At 35.0% G+C, this 20238-nt stretch overlaps 1 protein-coding gene across 3 annotated transcripts in view; it reads left to right on the plus strand.

Annotated features, from left to right (window-relative positions):
- LOC150093895 (uncharacterized) overlaps positions 1–20238 on the plus strand; it is a 159995-nt gene that overhangs the window by 79132 nt on the left and 60625 nt on the right. For all 3 annotated transcript variants that reach the window (XM_090413015.1, XM_090413013.1, XM_090413014.1), the window contains one exon: positions 7557–7689. In XM_090413015.1, the coding sequence (XP_090269141.1) occupies positions 7557–7689 (133 nt within the window). The remainder of the gene's footprint in view (positions 1–7556; positions 7690–20238) is intronic.

Raw genomic sequence — 20238 nt, forward strand, 5'->3', positions numbered from 1 at the left:
GATAGATTAACCTAATCACTTTAAATAAGGCTTCCTGGGTAGCATCTCCCAGATTTTTTTAAAATTTCTTTTATAATTTCTTTTTTAAAATTAATATTTTATAATTTATGAACAAATTCTATGTCATTCATTTTCCCATTGCCAAAACACCTTTGTGGGTTAGTTACCTTTACAAGTTTACAATCAGCATTTATCCTTTAAAATAAAGTAATGTACAATTTTGTTCTTTCCATGTGATTTATGACTTCTGTAAAATCGATCTAGGAAGTTTTTAATAATTTCAAGTGTTTCTTCTATCTCATGACCTTCGGGGTTGGTTGTTGGCATGTACATGCAAATTATAGCAAGATCCACTGGGGTTGCTGTTAAGGTTGTCATCAGTATTCTGGCATTCATTAAGTATTTTTTACTTTCTTTCCCTTTGTAATGAGCCTACACTATTTTGTCCTTTCTCTCCTCCACTGCAGATGATTATGTAGCTTACATTCCAGTAATCACCACTACCCTTCCATCTGGTTTTGCTAACACCTAGAATTCCTATATCTTTTTTCCTTGTTTTCCTATATCTTTTTTTCCCTAATTTTCCAATTTTCAACATTGTTCTCACATTTCAAGTTTCAGTCTGCATTGGTATTTCTTTGCATTCCCTGATATACTTTTCTGTAGGTAATTTACTGTATTTTGCTTGGGGACTCTTAGCATCTCAGCCACATTAATGGAATGCTGGAAACTCAAGGCCATGGTTTCAGGTTTCCTCATAATTATATCCACAGTTATGTGAATACCAATGGTGTTCACATAATTGGGGATATATATATACGAGGGTGGTCTGAAAAGTTCTCAGCCTAACAATGAAAAATCAAATTTATAATTTCAAAATTATTTTTATTTTTCAACATAATCTCCCATAAGACTAATACATTTATTCTAGCAATGCTTCAGAGCCATTATCCCATCCCTGTAGTGGTTCTCAGCAAGATAGATCTGCAAAATACAGGTACAGCTGCAATCACCTCTTGATTTAAAAAATAAAAAACGCTGACTAGCGAGGAAGAGTTTTTTAGTTTCGGGAAGAGATAGAAGTCAGAGGGAGCCAAATCTGGGGAATAGGGTGGATGTTCCAATAATTCATAGTGCAGATCCCTTAATTTTCCCATTGCCAAAACACCTTTGTGGGCAGGCGCATTGTTCTGATGAAAGATGATTTTTTCCCTTCTGCAAACCAGGTCTTTTCTCGTGAATTTTTTTGTCTAGTCTGGTTCAAAGATCGGAATAATATTCCCTGGTTATCGTTTTACCTTTTTCAAGATAATTAATAAACAAAATGCCTTTAGCATCCCAAAACACCGATGCCATGATCTTTCCTGCTGATGGAACCAACTTGTCTTCTATGGCACTGAACAACCAGCTTCTGTCCACTGTTTTGCTGCTGTTTGAATTTTGGTGTGTAATGGTGAATTGAAGTCTCATCCATAGTAATAAATCGATGCACAAAATCAGTTTTATACTTATTAAAATGCTCCAAGCACTGTTCAGAAAATTTCATGTGAGTGCGTTTTTGATCTGCTGTGAGCAAGCGCAGCACCCATCTTGCGCAAAGCTTTTTCATTTGCAATTCTTCATGCAAAATATATCCTACACGTTCTTTTTAAAATGCCTATAGTCTCAGCAGTTTCATGCACTTTGACTTGCAGGTCATCCAATACCATATCATGCACTTGATCACTGATTTCTGGTATTGTTACACTTTTTAGACGCCTTTCACATGCATCATCTTCAAGACTGGTATGGCCACGTTTAAACTCAGCAGCCCATAAACTTTTACGAACTTCGAATGAATTTCTTATGCCATTATACCTTCTTTTACAAAGAATTTTATAATTACACGATACTCAATTTTATCCATTTTAAAGGATACAGACAACACTTTTACTTCAGACAGCTGTATAAAAAAAACTACTTGATAGAATGACTTGCAGTTTCGCATGGATGCTTATGACAGATGTACCAACTTAGAAAAAATAATCTTGCCAATAGTGTTGCCATCTATGGTCAAGGCCGAGAACTTTTCAGACCACCCTCGTACATATATATATATAGACTTGCTGAGAAATAGCTTCTCTCAAGATTATATATATTTACGTGTCATGCATGGACTTGAATAATACTTTTGTTCCCATGAGGAAATTCAATCGTAGCTTATCATGCCTAGATTATCTATTTGGCAGAACTCTAAGTAGAAACAAAATTCAATCAGTGGTTCTACATCAATTTCTCATGGAATACTTTCCAATCAGCAATAAATTACATTTGCAAGTACAGCTCAAAGGCAGCACAACAGAAAACGTTCGTTACCTGACAGCTGACAATACAGTATCAAAACATAAGTACTGTTTCTTGCGAAGAGATAACAATAGAATCAAATATGGATAACATGCATCCTAAATTTCTTAATATGTTAAATGTTAAAATACAAGACTCGGCGTTATAAAATTATATGAAGGTAAAGAAACATCCCTGGATGATATAGGAAATCAGACACTATACAAAAATTAGAAATAAAATGTCTACAAAGATTTTGAAATATCACTCATTCAGTATTATGAACACTGGTTCCCATATTATAGAAATCTGATACAAAATGAATAGTAGAGGAATGAATTCCTCAAATGCCAAGGCAATTCCAGAAAACAATGTAATTTTGCAAATAAATTAATTAGCAAAGATATGCATCAACAAACCCTTTCCTATACTTTAAAGATATCAATGAGAATGGGGAAAATCAATACATGAGATTATCTGAAGAATTCAATAATCACTTGTCAAATTCAGCAAAAATCTTCTAAAAATGTTAAAACTATCCTTATGAGTTATACTAATAAAAGAATTAATGATTATATGTATCTTTTGTCCACTTGCTAAAATGAAATCAAAAGTTATAGCCTTAAAACAAATAAATCTTTAGGATATAATGGCATTGACATAGTCAAAGAAAGTCAAATGTGCATTTTTAACTTGTCACTGATGATAGGCATGGGATTTTAAGAAAGCTGTGGTCGTACCAGTTTATAAAAAGGAAAAAATTATTTTTAAAAATTACAGAACAATCTCTCTTCCATTGGTCATCTGGAAAATATTATAGAAGTTGAAAAAAATTTTCCATTAAAGTTTTGATAGTGAGAATTTCTTATTGTAAGTGTGAGGGAGAAGAGCATACATTATGTGCGCTATTAATTAAACACTTGTTAACACCACTTTTTTGAGAGCTGTGATGAGCAGACTTTTGATGAATGAATCTGTCAGTAAATGTAGGGTTTTCGATAAACACCAGTTCACAAATTACCGGAGGCTGTGTGAGTAAGGATGTTCAAGAATGGTAACTACAAGCATTTTCTTTTTCCATGGTAAATTGTGAAGGTGCTGATGCTATTGATCCATTGTTGGAAAGTGGCAAGTTCATTTTCAGAATGAGGCCAAATATCAAAAACGTCATCGACATAACAAAACCAATGAGAGGGATGGGGATGAATGGATGAGAACAAAGGATCTTTCAGATGGTTCACAAAATAGTTTGCCAAAGGTGGAGACAGATGGCTACCCATGTCAGTGCCTTTAACCTGTTTATAGATCTTGTTTTTCCAGCTGAAATGTCCTGATTTTATAACAAATTCAAAAATCTTCACAATATCTTTCATCCATGCATTCACCATAGGAAAAAAAAAAAATGCTGGCAGTTTACCATTCTTGGACATCCTTCTTACTCACACAGCCTCCGGTAATTTGTCAACCAGTGTTTATCAAAAACTGATCTTTACTGGCTGGCAGATACTTTCATCAAAAGTCTGTTCATCGCACCTCTCAAAAAATTAGTGTTATCAAGTCTTTAATTAATAGAGTACTTAATGTATGCTCTTCTCCCTCAAGCTTTCAACAGGAACTTCTCACTGTCAAAACTTTAATGGAATTGCAGCCATTGAATTCCATTAAAGTTTTGACAGTGAGAAGTTCCTATTGAAAGCTTGAGGGAGAAGAGCATACATTAAGTACTCTATTAATTAAAGACTTGATAACACTAATTTTTTGAGAGGTGTGATGAACAGACACCTAAGAATTCTTCAGCAGACTGCAGAGTTCCAATCCCTTATATTTCTGGTATCTCTGTGCCTATGGTAGAATTTTGAAGAAGTATCACATTATTCCCACATATTTTCCTATTAACAAAATTTCTCATCTGTTACCATCTACAAAAGACTGTCACCTCTGTAATTAGTTAGTGTTTACAAGATACCTTGTGAATGCAATTTGACATACTTTGGGCAGACAAGCTGTTCTGTAGGAAAAAGAATTAATGAACATCAATATTATACTCAAAAGTCTGGTCTGGAACAGCATAGTATTGACACCAAACACAGTATCTGGTGAGATGAAGCTCGTCTTCTCCATAGAAGCAGTTTTAAATATAAACGCCTTTTCAAAGAAAGTTGCGGAGCCCTTTTACATCAGCCAAATTTGAATCGGAGCGATTCTCTCTCTCTCTCTCTCTCTCAAGTTTGGGAGATTCTTATCTTATGTAATCATCAAAAATAGTTTTTAATAATATTTTTAATAATATTAATTTCTAGCATGTGACTACAGTTTTTAATTGGTAAACCACTGACTGCTGTATGTACTTTGTATTCCCATTCCTTTAATTTGCTTGTTTCCACACACTGATGGTGTACTGTTATTTTCAGTACAAAATATCTGTACTTGCATTTTGTGGTTATTGTGTAATTTGTTGTTTATTGTTATGTCACAGGTACCTTTTAAAGATTAGGTCAAAATTGTGTAGTATAATATGAAATATAGAATAAAATAATTAATATATATATATATATATATATATACAGGGTGTTCGGGATAAATTTGACATATTTATAATTAATTATATTTTTCCGTAAGTTACATGTATTAACACACACTTCTCTTCATTTAAAAGTTTGGACCCTTCTTCATTCATATACAAGATGTCAGAAAGGATGGATAGCTGGAACCCACCTGAATCATGGAAGAGAATAACTTGTATCATGATGATTCGTGCCCGCCATCAAAATAAGGATATTACGACTGCTGCCCAATGCTCCCTAAAAACAATCAGGCATGAACTAGAGACTTGCAATGGTGACTACGAGGATGTAGCAAGAAGAAAGATCCCTAGCAGACGATCTGATTGCGTTCGTACAGCAGAATTCCTCGCAAATCTGCAGGAACAGGTGTTGAAGAACCCTGGCATTGGAATTCGGGCTTTGTTCGTGGAGTTGCTAACTGTAGTCAAGCCCTGGATAACAAGGGTAGCCAATGGTAGGCCATATGGCAGCAGGATTCGGCCCCTTGCCACACCTCTGGGAAAAGTCAAAAATGGTTGTCTGAAAATTTCTACGACTTCACCAGTCCAAATGTTTGGCCTCCAAACTCCCCAGACCTTAACCCCATGGATTATTTTGTATGGGGCGCAGTTGAAAAAGACACCAATCGCACTTCCAGTAATACAAAAGCCCAGTTAATGGATAAAATTAAAACAGTTTTTGCGGCCCTTCCCAGGGAGACTGTAGCATCAGCTTGTTCGAGGTTCCAAAGCAGAATTGAAGCTGTGATTGATGCTAATGGTGGTTATTTTGAGTAAATCTTGTTGATAGTATTGTAATTAACTCTGCCTGTAATGTTTTTTTGTCAATTCATTAAATTTAATAGATACAAAGAAGATTTTCTTTTTCCTTACGAAACTGTCAAATTTATCCCGAACACCCTGTATATATATATATTTTTTTTTTTAAATCACTTCATATTATACCATGAATATGAAATGAAATGTAGAATAAAATAATTAGTGTGTGTGTGTGTGTGTGTGTGTGTGTGTGTGTGTGTGTGTGTGTGTGTGTGTGAGATAAATTTTTTACCTTGGGGATATTGTATATTAGGATAACCAAGTTATTTTATAAACTGATTATTTTAACTCCTAATCCCAAGTATGCAAACAATTAAGTTTGCGTCTGGGTCTAGCTACTCACTGAGGAGACCTCAAAAAAGGTTGAAACCGGTCTGGGTAGTGACCCCACCCATAATGCATTGCAGTATACATCTTCTAGTGAGATGTGCTTTACATTATGGGAAAATACTAAGAATAGTGATCAAAGCTTTACCCACCTTTACAATGAGTTGCCCTGATGGTGTACCATCTTTAGACTTGAACTTTGTTTCAGGTGCAAACTTAATTGTTTGCATACTTGGGATTAGGAGTTAAAATAACCAAGTTTATAAAATAACTTGGTTATCCTAATATATATATATATATATATTTTTTTTTTAAATCATTTCATATTATACTATACAATTTTGTATATATACAAATCACAAACACGAAGTACAAGACAAATTCTTGTGCCATGCCCAAGGTGAAGTATAGAATGAGATGATGCTTTCATTCTGTTTTTGATCTCCATCATCTATTCATTGGACATCATCTCTCTCTCTGTTCCTCGATGATGTGCCACACCATTCCTCACTCTTTAAGTTACTAATCTTAAACTTTCTGAAGCTTAGTAACTCCAGACACGTCATCCATCCATCTCATTGAGGATCTACCCCTCTTCTTTTTCCAGGAACTTTACCTTCTATTACTGTTTTGAGAAGTCCTCCTTCCATCCTTTCATTATGTCCAAAGTATTTCAGCTGTCTTCTGTCAGTATCTTTAAAGAGCCATAAAATTCTGCTGATCCTTTCTAGCATCCATCCATTTGACTGCCTTTCAGTATTCAGTGGTGTTACAGAAGGCCTCAAGTAAGTAACACCACATCTCAAAAGTGACTATCCTTTACCTATCAGACTTCTTTAGCTTCAAGTCTCACATCCATAAGTCACTGTTGGAAAAACAGGTACCTCTGAAATCCTCAACTTGTTCTTGTGGAGATAGATCCATCCTTCCAGATTTTAGACAAGTCTGACTGTTATTTTAGCCATTCCTATTTTTCTGATGTCTTCTGAACAGCAATTCTTAACAATAATGGATCCTAGGTATTCAAACTTGCTGACTTCCTCAATTCTTTCTCCATTAAGGTACTCTTGTTTCTCAGGAGCTTCCCTGTCTACATTTCCTTTGAGAACTATAATCTTTGTCTTGCTAGGATTGTGCTGAAGTTCTCTGTTCTCTCTGATCTGAATCTGATTAACTTTGTCAAGGATTCATCCTAGTTCTTCCTTTCCATTACGAAGGAATATTGTATCATCAGCATATCTTATATTCCTGATTAGTTTGCCACCTATCCTAATGTCTTAAGTTCAATTAAGAACAAGTTAGCTAACAGCCTTGTGCATGGTAATACATTGCATGTGTGCACACACACACTGACAATGTCAGGTGTTACCAAAATTTGAACAGTTATGCTATCATTTGACACAATTTTTGCTGTCTTAATCTATTATATTTGTACTGCAATAAAACAGAGTTGTATTATTCATTTTCACTAATACTGTAATGTTATATATTTGAAAATATATTGAATTTTTTTTTTCTCGTCTAGGTTTTTTTGTATTATGACTGTTATTATCTACTTGAACAAGATGGCTTCTATAATTATATTCTTACAGTTAGAGCGCTTCCTGAAAATGAAGAGTTGAATTATTTGGTTAATGTTCTAAAGCCAGAGGAAATAGGTAGATATTAGTTATTATTGATATATCATGTAGATAGAGCTTCCTTTAGATGAAGAGAATAATATAATACTTAATCTTAACTTAGTAAAATATCCTAATGTTTATCAGGTAGTAAATATATTATCTTGTACACTGAGAAATTTTGCATTTATGATATTCAGCACCCTAATCAATATTTATTTATTTTACATGTTGTTTACTAGTTATGCATATGCTACATTCTGCTGAAATGGAAAGAAAGAAAAATAAATGACAGTATTTATTTTGATCGTTAAGTTGTTTAACTACCCAAAATGGCCACCATATGCATTAAATATCAAATAATTTATGCTTCGTATCCATGTTATTCTAACAATAACCAAATATTATAAAAGTTTCAAAGGATGCTTTGCATCCTTGTATTTATTGATATGTAAGTAAATGTGAAGGCCAGTACAACCTTGACATATTTATTTAGTTAACTTATAAAGAACGCATGGAACTGACTAACTTTTAACCCATTGTTCAAGCCTCAAAAAAAAAAAAAAAAAAAAAAAAAAAAATTGCAGATGGGTTTGCTAGTTTGGATTATAGCTGACTAATTCTATTCTATATTAGCTAAAATCATGTACATTGTGATAGTACACATGATCAGGTATCATGCCAACTGGAAGTAATATACAGCAATATATTCAAGATCCCTATTGTTTCATTAGGAACTTGAGGCAAACAGTGAATAATCAATTACTGGAACTATCTTAAGAGAATTGTGGATGAGCAGGAAGGAAGTTTTTCACATTTAGATTGTATTCCTTTGGAAACTCATATCTTATGTGTTTCCAAAGGGATACAGAAGTGATGAATGAGGAGGAGAAGGATAGAGAAATTTATTCTGTGAGTTTGGAGTTGAACTGCAAAGGAGTGTTTTGATGGATTTAACAGAGGGTGGAAGATATATTGATGCCAGTTCAATTGAACATTGACTGTGAAAGTGTTTGAAGCAGATGCAAGCAACTGAAACTGAATGCACCCTTGAGAGTGAATTGGTGGGAGATCAGTCACTAATCAGCCTAACTGCTCTCTTCTGTATTATGTGAAGTATTTTTAGGATGCTCTTAGGGGCACCACCTAGATATGAGAACAGTATTCATTAGTTGAGTAGATTTGTATATGATTAATAACTGTTTAGAGGTAAAGTAATGCCTTGAGTGTAAGAGAAATCTTGATTTCTCTTTCACTCTTTTTTGAATGTCAAGGAATCAATGGATGTAATTTGCTTATGCCATGATCATTTGATTATAGAGTAATCCTAAGAAGAAGCATCTCAACTTGTCTAGAGATATTCTTCTGTCTTATTGCCAAAAAAAAAAAAAAAAAAAAAACTGTATTTTGCTTGCAATGAAACTCAACATTATCCAAATCCCATTAAAGAATGGTTTGGAGATCAGAGTTTAATGGGAATTAAGGTTTTTGTGGTGATTTGTACAGTGCAAGGTTTGTCAAAGAGGAGGAGTGTGTTGTGATATCATCAGTAAAGCTATGTATTTGGTTGGCAGTCAAGAGGAGTAGGTCATTTATATAAAGGAGGAGGATGGTGTATAAGAGAACAGAGCCTTATAGTATCCCAGCATTAGGTGCATAGTTAGAAAATGAGGAACCCTCCACTATCATGCATAGCTTGTGTCCAATCAGAAAGCTGCTATCTTAAAAAAAAAAGTTAAAATAATTGACAGTACTGAGATAATAAAGATCAAAACACGTATGAGATTTTTTCAGGCACCTGGGAATCAGGGAAAAGGGGAAATAACTGTAGTATTCAACACTTAATATAAAGATAAATTTCTTAAATGGGAGGCAGTTTCAAATAGTAGTTTGGGCAAATTCAAAAAAAAAATTAGAAAATTATTTATTTGTGCCCATAGTTCTGAACGTACGAGCAGGCATCTTTGGTGGGATTATGGCATAATTACAGATTGTCACAGCATATGTTCATTAAAATGTGCATAGTGAATGCATAAAAAAAAAAAACAAGAATCCTTGTTGATTACATTATCATTACTATGATTGATAGCAATGCTTTTAATTTCAGATTAGGAACACACTCAGTATATTATTTCTCAAGTAATGTTATGATTACATGTTATGATTACTTAGTACTGCAAAGTAACTAAGTAATCATAACACAATAGCCTAAACAGCAAATGGTAGAAAATGTGGAATTTGGACTCTTAATAGTGGATATTAAAAGTTGAGAAAGAAGTGCTTGGTTTTTGTTTTTTATTTTCTTAAAGATATAATTTTTTAATATTGATTCTAAAAATGGAGCCAAAATTTTTTTCAGTTATTTTCCCAGTTACTGCCACACCACATCAGGCCTTCTTCTTCTATTATTGTTTTGATGTTGATCAGAAAAATCCACTAACATAGCAAATATGTGTAGATATACAGTTTACTTTATTGAGGTCTTTATGATAATTTTCAGTCTTTTTCACCTGAACATATGTTTATAATGGCACATAAGAATTGACATGAAATGAAAAGGTGTGTGAAAATGAATATGTCATTAATAAATAATTAATAATAAATAATCAGATATCACTGATAAAATAGATGTCTTTTCCTTCATGTCTCATAGACTGATAAATACACTAATATATACGTAGTTAACATATTTGCTTCAATGTTGATGTAGTTAACAGGGTAATATTTATTACCCTGTTAACTACATCACAGGCCTGCAAAATTTAAGTCATGAAAAGTTGTCTGGAAACTATTAACTGTTTCTGATTTACTTTTGACCACTGATTTCAAATATCTCTTCCATTTTTCTGTATATCACGTAAGGATTTTTTACAAAATGGATGTCAATATTACAGTAAAATAGCTTCAAAACGCATTATATTAAGTAAAATAACAGTATTTAAAATTTTCCGTAAACATTTTTGGAATGCAAGTATTGGAAAAAAAATTTTAATTAAAGTAATTAAAGATTAATCTTTGGTACATACTTTATATTTCGTTGTTGTGTCTTTTTCTTTTTCCTTCAAAGCTTCTTTTTGAACTTTTTCTGTGAAATTCTTTTCCCGGGTCATCTCTGTGCAACATCCAGCAATAGTCTGCCATCATGTTGACATTCCACCTGCTCTGATACCTTCTTTCCATTTCCTTGATGTCTTGGTGGAATCACTGTTCGCTGACAGTTCCCAGATTCTCAGGAAAGTATTCTAAATGAGAGTTGAGAAAGTGCACTTTTAAGCTCATGGAGCATCCCAATCATTTTATAGTTGGGGTCCTTGTAATTTCCTAAAAATTTGGGTCACCACCTCTTTCAAAGCTTTCCACACTTCTTTTTCAACCGTTGCTATTTTTTCTTCAAACAGTTTATCCTTCATAAGTTTCCTGATGTCTGCACTGATCAAAAGACCTTTTTTCAATTTTGCTGTAATCCCAGAAATTATGCACAGATGTATTTAAAACACACTCCTTCTTTCGACAAAGTCTTGACAAATTGCTTCATCAATCCCAGCTTTATGTGAAGGGGGGATAAATGGATTTTTTCCCGAGCAACCAGAGTTTCATGTAACACATTTTTACTTCCAGGTTTTAATGTGACTCTTTCTGGCCATTCCTTCTTGATCCAATGTTGCTCTTGATCTCGGCTGTCTCACTCGCAAAAAGCACGTGTATTTGGTGTATCCTCTTTGTTGTCCCAAAATCATAGATATGACTTTACGATCACTGAAAACTGTCCATCCATGATCATTGTACTTAAGTTTGCTGAGAATGAAGGCTAAATTTTCATATTATTCTTTCAAATGCATGGAATGTGCTACTGGTACTGAAGCACACTTATTGTAATTATGGAGAAGCACAGCTTTGAGGCTTCTTTTTGAGGAATCTATAAACAACCTCAAATCAATGACTTCGTATTTTCGTTGACTTTGCTTATCAATCCGAGAATAGCACTACAGTAAACTAAATCACCTTCCTCTGAAAAGTAAGGAAGAAAATCTCTTTCTCTATATCTAAACCATGAGAAAGAAGTGGCAGGGGCTAACAAATTCTTTTCATTTAGTCTCGATCCCAGCAGTTCTGTAGATTCCTTAGAAAGACCCAAATCTCTGACCAAGTCGTTTAAATCAGTCTGTGAAAAAAAGTTTAGGTGGTCCACTATTATTATTATTATTGTTCTGGGCAACTCCAAGGAGTTGACAGACTCATCGAGGGAGGCCCTAACATCATGTCAAGAACAACTATTCGACATTCACACAGTATCTATCATACCTTGCCTTGAACTCATTCACTACTCTCCAAGTAAAAAACCTAGCTCTAACACCCTTGTCAACCACGCTCTTGCCCAGCTTCCATTCATGGCCCCTAGTCCTCCCACCACCACCAGTCATATTTTCAAAAATATCTTCTGGATCAATCTTATAGAAACCCTTCAGGAATTTGAATGTCTCAATCATATCACCCCCCCTTCGCTTATCGACCAATTTCTGCAACCCACAAATCTTCAACCTATTCTCATAAGGTTCATTCCACAGACCTGCTATCATCTTGGTCACTCGTCTCTGGATCCTTTCCACTTACTCCCCATCACGAAGAAACCCTGGTGCCCATAACTAGGCACAGTAGTCCAGATGGGGTCTTATCAAGGCTCGATACAGAGAAACAACAACTTGTTTGTCTCTGCATGTTAAAGTATTTTTCAGAAGCCAAGTGATTTGGTGAGCTGTTTTAGTCACTTTTGCAATGTGCCCCCTAAACTTCAATTCCCTATCCACCAACACTCCCAAATCCCTGGCCTCATCAATCTCCTGGAGTACGGTTCCACCAATGCAATATACTGCTGCTATTCTTTTCACCCCAAAGTGCATAACCTTACACTTTGGCACATTAAATTGACATCCATTTTTCCTAGCCCAGTCCTCCAAACTATCCAAATCATCCTGTAAAATTTTGACATCCTGTGCACTCATAATTGCTCTACCCAACTTTGCATCATCAGCAAACAAGTGAACACTTCCTCTCAAATCCTTTCCTATATTATTGATGAACAAATTGAAAAGCAGTGGTCCAAGAACAGAGCCCTGCCGCACTCCACTAGTCACAAGCCGTCTTTTAGACTCCACTCCTGAATAAACCACTCTCTGGTATCTCTTCTTCAACCACCCTCCTATCCATCTCACCAACCCTATATCTATCCCCATCTGCTCCAGTTTACTAATTAGGGTTCTATGTGGTATCCTATCAAAAGCATTGGCAAGGTCCAGTAGTATTACTGTAAACACATTACCCCTATCCAGTTCAGCCGTCACTGTGTTATAAAACGTGAGCAAGTTCCTGAGGCATGATATACCCTTCACAAAACCATGTTGTCCCCCATACAATATCCCATTTTCATCTATCCAATCCTGTATTCTTTTCTTGACTAATTTCTCTAAGACCGTGACAATGATTCCTGATATGGTAATCAATCGGTAATTTACAACAGCAGTCTTGGAACCACCTTTATGCAGTGGAACTATTTTCCCCTCTTTCTTCCCCCTCAGGACTAACCCAGACCCGAGACTCAAATTAAACAAAATGGTCAAGGGTACTGACAATTCTTTAGCTGCTTCTCGTACAACACGAGCTGGTATACCATCCAATCCCACAGATGTATTGACATTGAGGTTATGCAATAGACTACTCACCACTACTTCATTCACCACAATTCCCGTATAATCTACTGGTACATTCGTTTCTGCAATGTCACCACCGATGATATATTCTTGCAAAGTGCTCACTCAGTAACACAACTATATCAACTGATTCAGTTACCTTCCTACCATCGGCATTCTTTAAAATCATTCTGCCATGTACATTTTTCCTTTTACTTGCTACATATCTAAAAAACTGTTTAGGATTCTCTTTAGCCTGCATGGCCAATGTTCTTTCGTAATCCTTTTTTGCTTTTCTTACCACCCTCGTTACCCTTCTGACCTGCACTTTATACCGTTCATGTGCCTGCCGGTCACCTTTCTCCTTAAACTCCCTCCATAGTTGTTTCTTTTTTTGCAGTTCAAGCTTAATGGTGTTATTCATCCATTTAACCCCTACTTGATTTATTATTCGGACTCTAGGTATACAGTCAGCCTTTGCTTCATGAAAACACTTCTTAACTACCTCCCATGTACTATCGACTTCTAGTCCTTGCAGTTGTACATGCCATGGCACTGAACCAATCAAACTCCTAAGCTTGTCATACTTTCCAGCCCAATAATTCCACATGTACCCTGTCTTAATTGAAAATTCTACACCTTTAGCCACCTCCCAAGTCAAGACCCTATGATCACTCTCACCGATTGGTGGCAATGTGGTCATATTTGTTACAGCCAAATCCTCAGATGTAATTACTAGGTCAAGCACTCTCTGACCCCTAGTATTTTCCATTACATGCTGTCGCAGATAGTTATCCCTTAATAACCGCATAAAATCCAATAAAATCCAATTCCTTCCTCCCGTGTGTCATCTCCTCACTCCAATCAATGCGACCATAGTTGAAATCTCCCAGAATAATCACCCTCCTTCCACTTATTTCTTCTATTTGCTTGTGCATACTCACCACCATCTTTTCCATCACCTAGTCTATAGCAGCACCCAATTGTATATTTAGTTCTGCTAGCCACAATCTCACACCAAATGGCCTCAAATGTGCTCTTTTCGCTATCCTGCAATTCAACTTCTATTCTCCTTGTCTGCAGCTCATCAGCTATCATCAACAATACTCCTCCCCCCATATTATTCTCCCTGTCATTCTTGAACACACTATACCCATCACATTCAATCCCACTAGCTATATCATCTACAGTCAGCCATGTTTCACTAATACCAATAACCTGTGGTCTGGAAGTGCCAACCATGGCCAAAAACTCTTCCTTCTTGTTCCTAATACTCCTAGCATTAGTGTACATGAATTTAAGACCCCCATTAGCCCCAACCCTACCTTGATGCCTTATATTAACTATCCGACTCTGATTGTCCTTATTTGCTCGGGCATATTATATTCATTCTTACATTCAACTGCCTCCCTAAGGACTGTATATCTACCCCCCCCCTTAATAAATCTAGTTTCCCTGAATTTGCACATCCACCACATTCAGCAACACTTTCTCAAGTCTTCTTACACCGTAACCATTCAAATGCAAGCCATCCATCTTATATAGATCCTTTCGCCCATCGAACTCACTCCACACGTCCGCAAATTCCACACCACTCGTCATACATAACCCACGCATAAAGTCATTCGCAATTATGGCGCTCCTTTTAAACATTTCACTGTCATACCATGGCAAAAGACTAATCATTCTAACTCTCTCACTCTTTTCTTTTGCTACCTTAAACAATTCATTCAGGTCTTCTATCATTTCCATTTTGTTTCCTTTCAAACCATTCGTACCTGCCACAACAATCATTTCTTTCACCCTTTCCTTTTGCTCTCTAATAGACTCAGTTACATCCTTTATGGTCGCACCAGGTTGGTATGATTTTGTCAAATCCTCTACTATCACACCTCATACTAACGAGTCGCCATACAGCACTCTATCCTTCATTTTGTTCATGTTCACACTCATACGTCTATTTTTCCTGTCATACTTTTTATTATTGGCTGGTTCATTCAGTTGACTTTTGCTCATACGCTCTAGCTGCTGTTTTGCCCTTTGTATCGCACCATTCGACAATGCGATCTCACTCATTGCGTCTATCTCGTCTTTTTTATTCTCAGTAAAACCATTAATACTATCATTCACACTTTCTACATTCACACTCTCACAATTCTCTGGTACAACCTCGCCATTTCTTGTCATATCCCTATTTTCTTCATTCTGAAGTTTGACAAAAATATCACACTCACAATCCGAAATACTCTTCAATTTCTCATTCTCCCTACATTTTCTACACACATTCACTCCTTTATTATCATCTGACCGCACTCTGCAAACCGTACATTTCGCAGCTAGTACACTGAATCATCTCTTTTATACTACCATTCTTTGATAAAGATGGCGAACCATCATTACTGGCTGTCATTTTCCTCTGTACTGGAGCCATACTTACTTGCAACGTATTTTATCAAATTATAAATTATAACACACCAAAAACACACAAAAAGATGCACTAAGAGACGCAAGGCAAACAAAACTACGCAATATTAAATAAATTTATCAACGATAACTGAAAATAATACTTATCTTATCCGGAGCTTTCACGAACATTACACACTACGAATCCCTCTAGTGGCGACAGCCCCGATAAAATATGTTATAAAGACACACAAAATACTCTAAAAACACAAAAATCGTTCTAATATACTATAAAACCAATTTTCTAAGGAAAAACACACACAAAAATCACCAATTTTACACGAGCGCTAAATTACACTGACCACTCACCATATAACCTCGAACCCAAGTGCTATCTTTGTATTCGTCATTGAAATATTTAACTTCTTCATTTGAATCACTGCTGAGTGGTTCTTTTAAAATTTGTGGAGATGTTGGCATGGGTATTTCAGGACCATGTTCCACTGGGTGTATTGCAGATGGTAAATTAGGATGGGAAATGTCTTTTTTATTTTTCACATTAAAACCTTGAACATTCAAAGAACAGAAGTAATAGTCATTGGTGTGGTTGCAGGGTTCCCGCCATACCATGGGAATTCTGAAACGGGAAAGATTTTTGTACCCCCTTTAACCATCTTCTGAGTTCTTCTATACAAATGGAACATACTATATGCAGTGCCCATGGCATATCTAAGTCGCCAAGTTTCATCCCAAAATACGCATAGTACATAACTTTTTTCACGAAATCTGTAATGTTTCTTCATTGTTTTTTTACCACTAACTCCCCACATATGTAGCAGAAAATGTTAGGTGAATTTTTGCAACCTCTTGAAGCCATTACAAACACCACTTAAAACACAGTTAAATGAATTTTAATGAATGACATCAACACTATTACACGACACTACGTAAAAACATTAAAAAAAACTGCAAACACATTAAATTAAATCTTCACACTAACTTAGAAAATATGCCAACTTTCAGAAATATGATAACCTTAGTAGTCAATGGCTAAAGTTCAACTAAAGAATCACACAAAAAATTTAAGTGTCTGTGACGACAACAAAGTCATCCGTTATCTCAGTGAATCAAATTCAAAATAGCCACCTGCACTTTTACCTGCATTCTTCTCTCCCTCTCCTATCTTAAGAATGAGAAGTTTTGTGGAAATATCTTTATTAACCATAAAAAGGCACTTCAAAAAAGCACTTATATTACTAATTAGCTGTAAATGAAGGACAATGAAAATAAATACCAATGCACTGAATTTAAATCCAAATACTACTAATAATTGGTAGGTGATGGAATTTTTTTACTAGTTTTTCTGAACTCATTATCTAAAAATCTATAAGAATCAATTATTATTTCTCATACAACTTTTCCATCGCAAGCCTGTTTAATTAACCATATTATTAACAGAAGGTTATAAATGTACATGTCCAGAATTGAACTGGACTAAAGCTAACACTTGACTAGTGAATTATTTGGAGATATTTGCCTGACTTGTGAATCTGCACAAAATTTTAAAGCCCTGGTGATAGATGAATTTTGTTGTCTTACATAAGATCACCATCTTGCTCATTTAGGGAGGCAAGATTTGGCTAGGAAGAGTTTCATGTTTGGTCTGTAGAGAATGATTATTTATTGTTTCAAATAAATCAACCAACTTCTAAAATTCCCATGATATATGAGTTTTCTGTTCAGTCAAAACTGAATTTTATTAGCTTAAAAAATAAACACTGGTATATCACTCTCTATAAATATGCTTAACTGCAGTACGAAATAAAATGGGCAATATAATGGAGGGGGGGGGGACATTATCATAAAAAAGAAGTATCACACCTTAAAAAGATTTGCCACATTTTCATCGGAATGATATCCTAATGGATTAATTCAAAGAAAAAGTGAGTTATATATGGCAGTTAATAAAATAAATTTTTACCAATTATTTTTTGTAAAATTAACACATCTCCCCCTCCCACATACCAATGGTGTCTCCACCTTATCGTCGGGGGGGGGGTTTGCACATTCCAGTGGTCTTCTGAGGTATACCAGTAGTAGCATCCTACCAGAAGCCCCCTTCCCCAAGCCAGACAGGTCGCAGGCAAGGGGTCAGACAAAGAAAGTCACTCTGGTCCTCGACATTGAGGATTGATCAGGGTTAACAACTTCATCTATAAAAAATTGATAGTCACAAAAACATGTATGAAGTAATCTTCACTGGACGGACTTTAATGGATATCTTGGAAACTGAGAAGCTTGTACAGATTTAGAGCATTTCAAGAAATCATACATGAATTAAATAAATATAAAATGGATGTAGTAGATACAAGAGACACAATGGACAGGAGAAGGTAATTTGAAGAAAGAGAATCTTCTGCTACTTTATGGTGGAAACAACTTTTATAAACATGAATTTGGAACTGATTTCATCATTAGGAAAAATTTGTGGTCATTGTCGATCGAATTTGAATCTTTTAATGAAAGAATAGGCAAACTAAGAGTACAAGTAAAATGATTTAAGATAACCTTTATTAATGTACATGCACCTACTAAAGCTGCAGACAAGGAAATAAAAGATAATTCTATGAAAAACTGGAACTAATCCTCGAAAAAAATCCATGACAGGATATAATCATTTTATTAGAGATTTCAATGCAGAAATTGGAAAAGAAGAAATGTATAAAATTTTTGAAAATCAAAACCTTCATGAAGAGACAAATAGTAATGGAGAAAGATTAATTAATTTGGCTGTATTATCCAGAAATTTAATTAACAGCACTATGTTTATGAGAAAGAATATACACAAACAACATGAAAATGTCCTGATGGACATACAGTCAATCAAATAGACCAGCGTTTCTCAACCTTTCTACGCCCAAGGACCAGTAAAATGCCTAAAACAATTCTATGGACCACTAAGTTAGAGAGGCGTAGCTGGGGTGGGTCCACCCTGGGCGGCACTTTTTTGTCGTTTGCTTCGACAATATCATCGATTTTGTGAACAGAAAAGCAAGAAAAATAACATTTTAGAATGTTGAAATTCAAGTTTTACTTCAAAAATAAACACAGTGTTTTTAATTTATTTCCCTGTACATCGTTTTGACTTTTTGTAATTTTTTTTTTAAAAACCTATGTAGGAAATACCAACATTTTGGAAAAACTGTGCCATTTATAACGTAATAAATCTAAAAGCATGTTTTGAATACATATGGAAACATAATTAAATTGTAAGTAAACAATTAAAAGTGTATTATCATTGAACAAAGTTTTCATTTTTATTAATTAAATAAATAATATGATCTAATTATGTTACTACTTACTTTTAATGAGATGGTTGAGCTTCTCAGCCCTTGCAGAGTTGCTGGATATCTAGCTCAATATTGATCAAATTCAGTCGAAGATCGGCACACACAAAGACTATTTCTGTATTTTGTTTTTATTTGAAGGAACAATGAAAATCCTTTCTCACAAAGATAGATTGTAGAAAACTGCGTGACTATTTTCAATGCTTCTTCAGATAATTCGGGAAATTCACTTCTCACTGAATGCAAAATCCAAAATTGAGCCAAACCAAGATCACGGAATTGCATTTTGAGTCCACTGCCACTTGAAAGCTCAATTAACTTCTTTTTTCGATAACGAAAGGTCGTTCTCATGACTGCAAGCGTGAAATGGATCGCGAACCCACAGAAATTTCTTATAAAAGTTATTCGGAAAATATGTTTCAAAATTCCGTTTCAGATTTTTGAAGTGGTCACAAACCCTTTCCAGAAACTCGGAATCAACAAAAATATAATTTTCCACTAAAAAGGATTTTAATGTTGGAAAAGGTGCACATTGTCTGTCTTTTACATAATTAATCCATAAAACCAGTTTTTTCTCGAATGTTTATTTTGTCGTAGGCATCAAGAACAGGTAAAGAATTTCCCTGAAGGGAGAGATTTAGTTCATTTAATTTCGAAAAAATGTCTGAAAGATAGGATAGTGTTGATAACCATGCTCCATCAACAAGGAGTGATGCAAAATCAGAATTACGTTTATTTACAAATAATAAAACTTCGTGCCTTAATTGAAATAACCTTATTAGTACTTTGCCCCTGGAAAGCCAGCGAATTTCAGAATGAAGCAAAAGTTGTATATATTCACTGTCCATTTCATCTTAGAGTAATGAAAATAACCTGTTATTTAACAGTCGAGCTTTAATAAAATTAATTAGCTTTACAGCGTTGTATAGCACAATTTTAAATTCTGGTGGCATTCTTTGGAGGCTTACGCTTCCTTATGCATGAAAAAATGTACCGAATTCGTATTATTGAGAGTGTGAAATATTTTTTCTCCAGTTGTTCGGGTTGCCAAAGTTCTACAAAACAGAATATCATCATAAATATTGTTATCATGCACATATCTTATGTAGCATATTAATCGCGCATCATTTGTAACATCAGTAGTCTCATTTATT

Source organism: Typopeltis vanoorti, chromosome 23 (genome assembly GCF_054136105.1).
Source record: "Typopeltis vanoorti isolate ZY-2024b chromosome 23, IOZ_Tvanoo_1.0, whole genome shotgun sequence".
NCBI classification, from domain to species: Eukaryota; Metazoa; Arthropoda; class Arachnida; order Uropygi; family Thelyphonidae; genus Typopeltis; species Typopeltis vanoorti.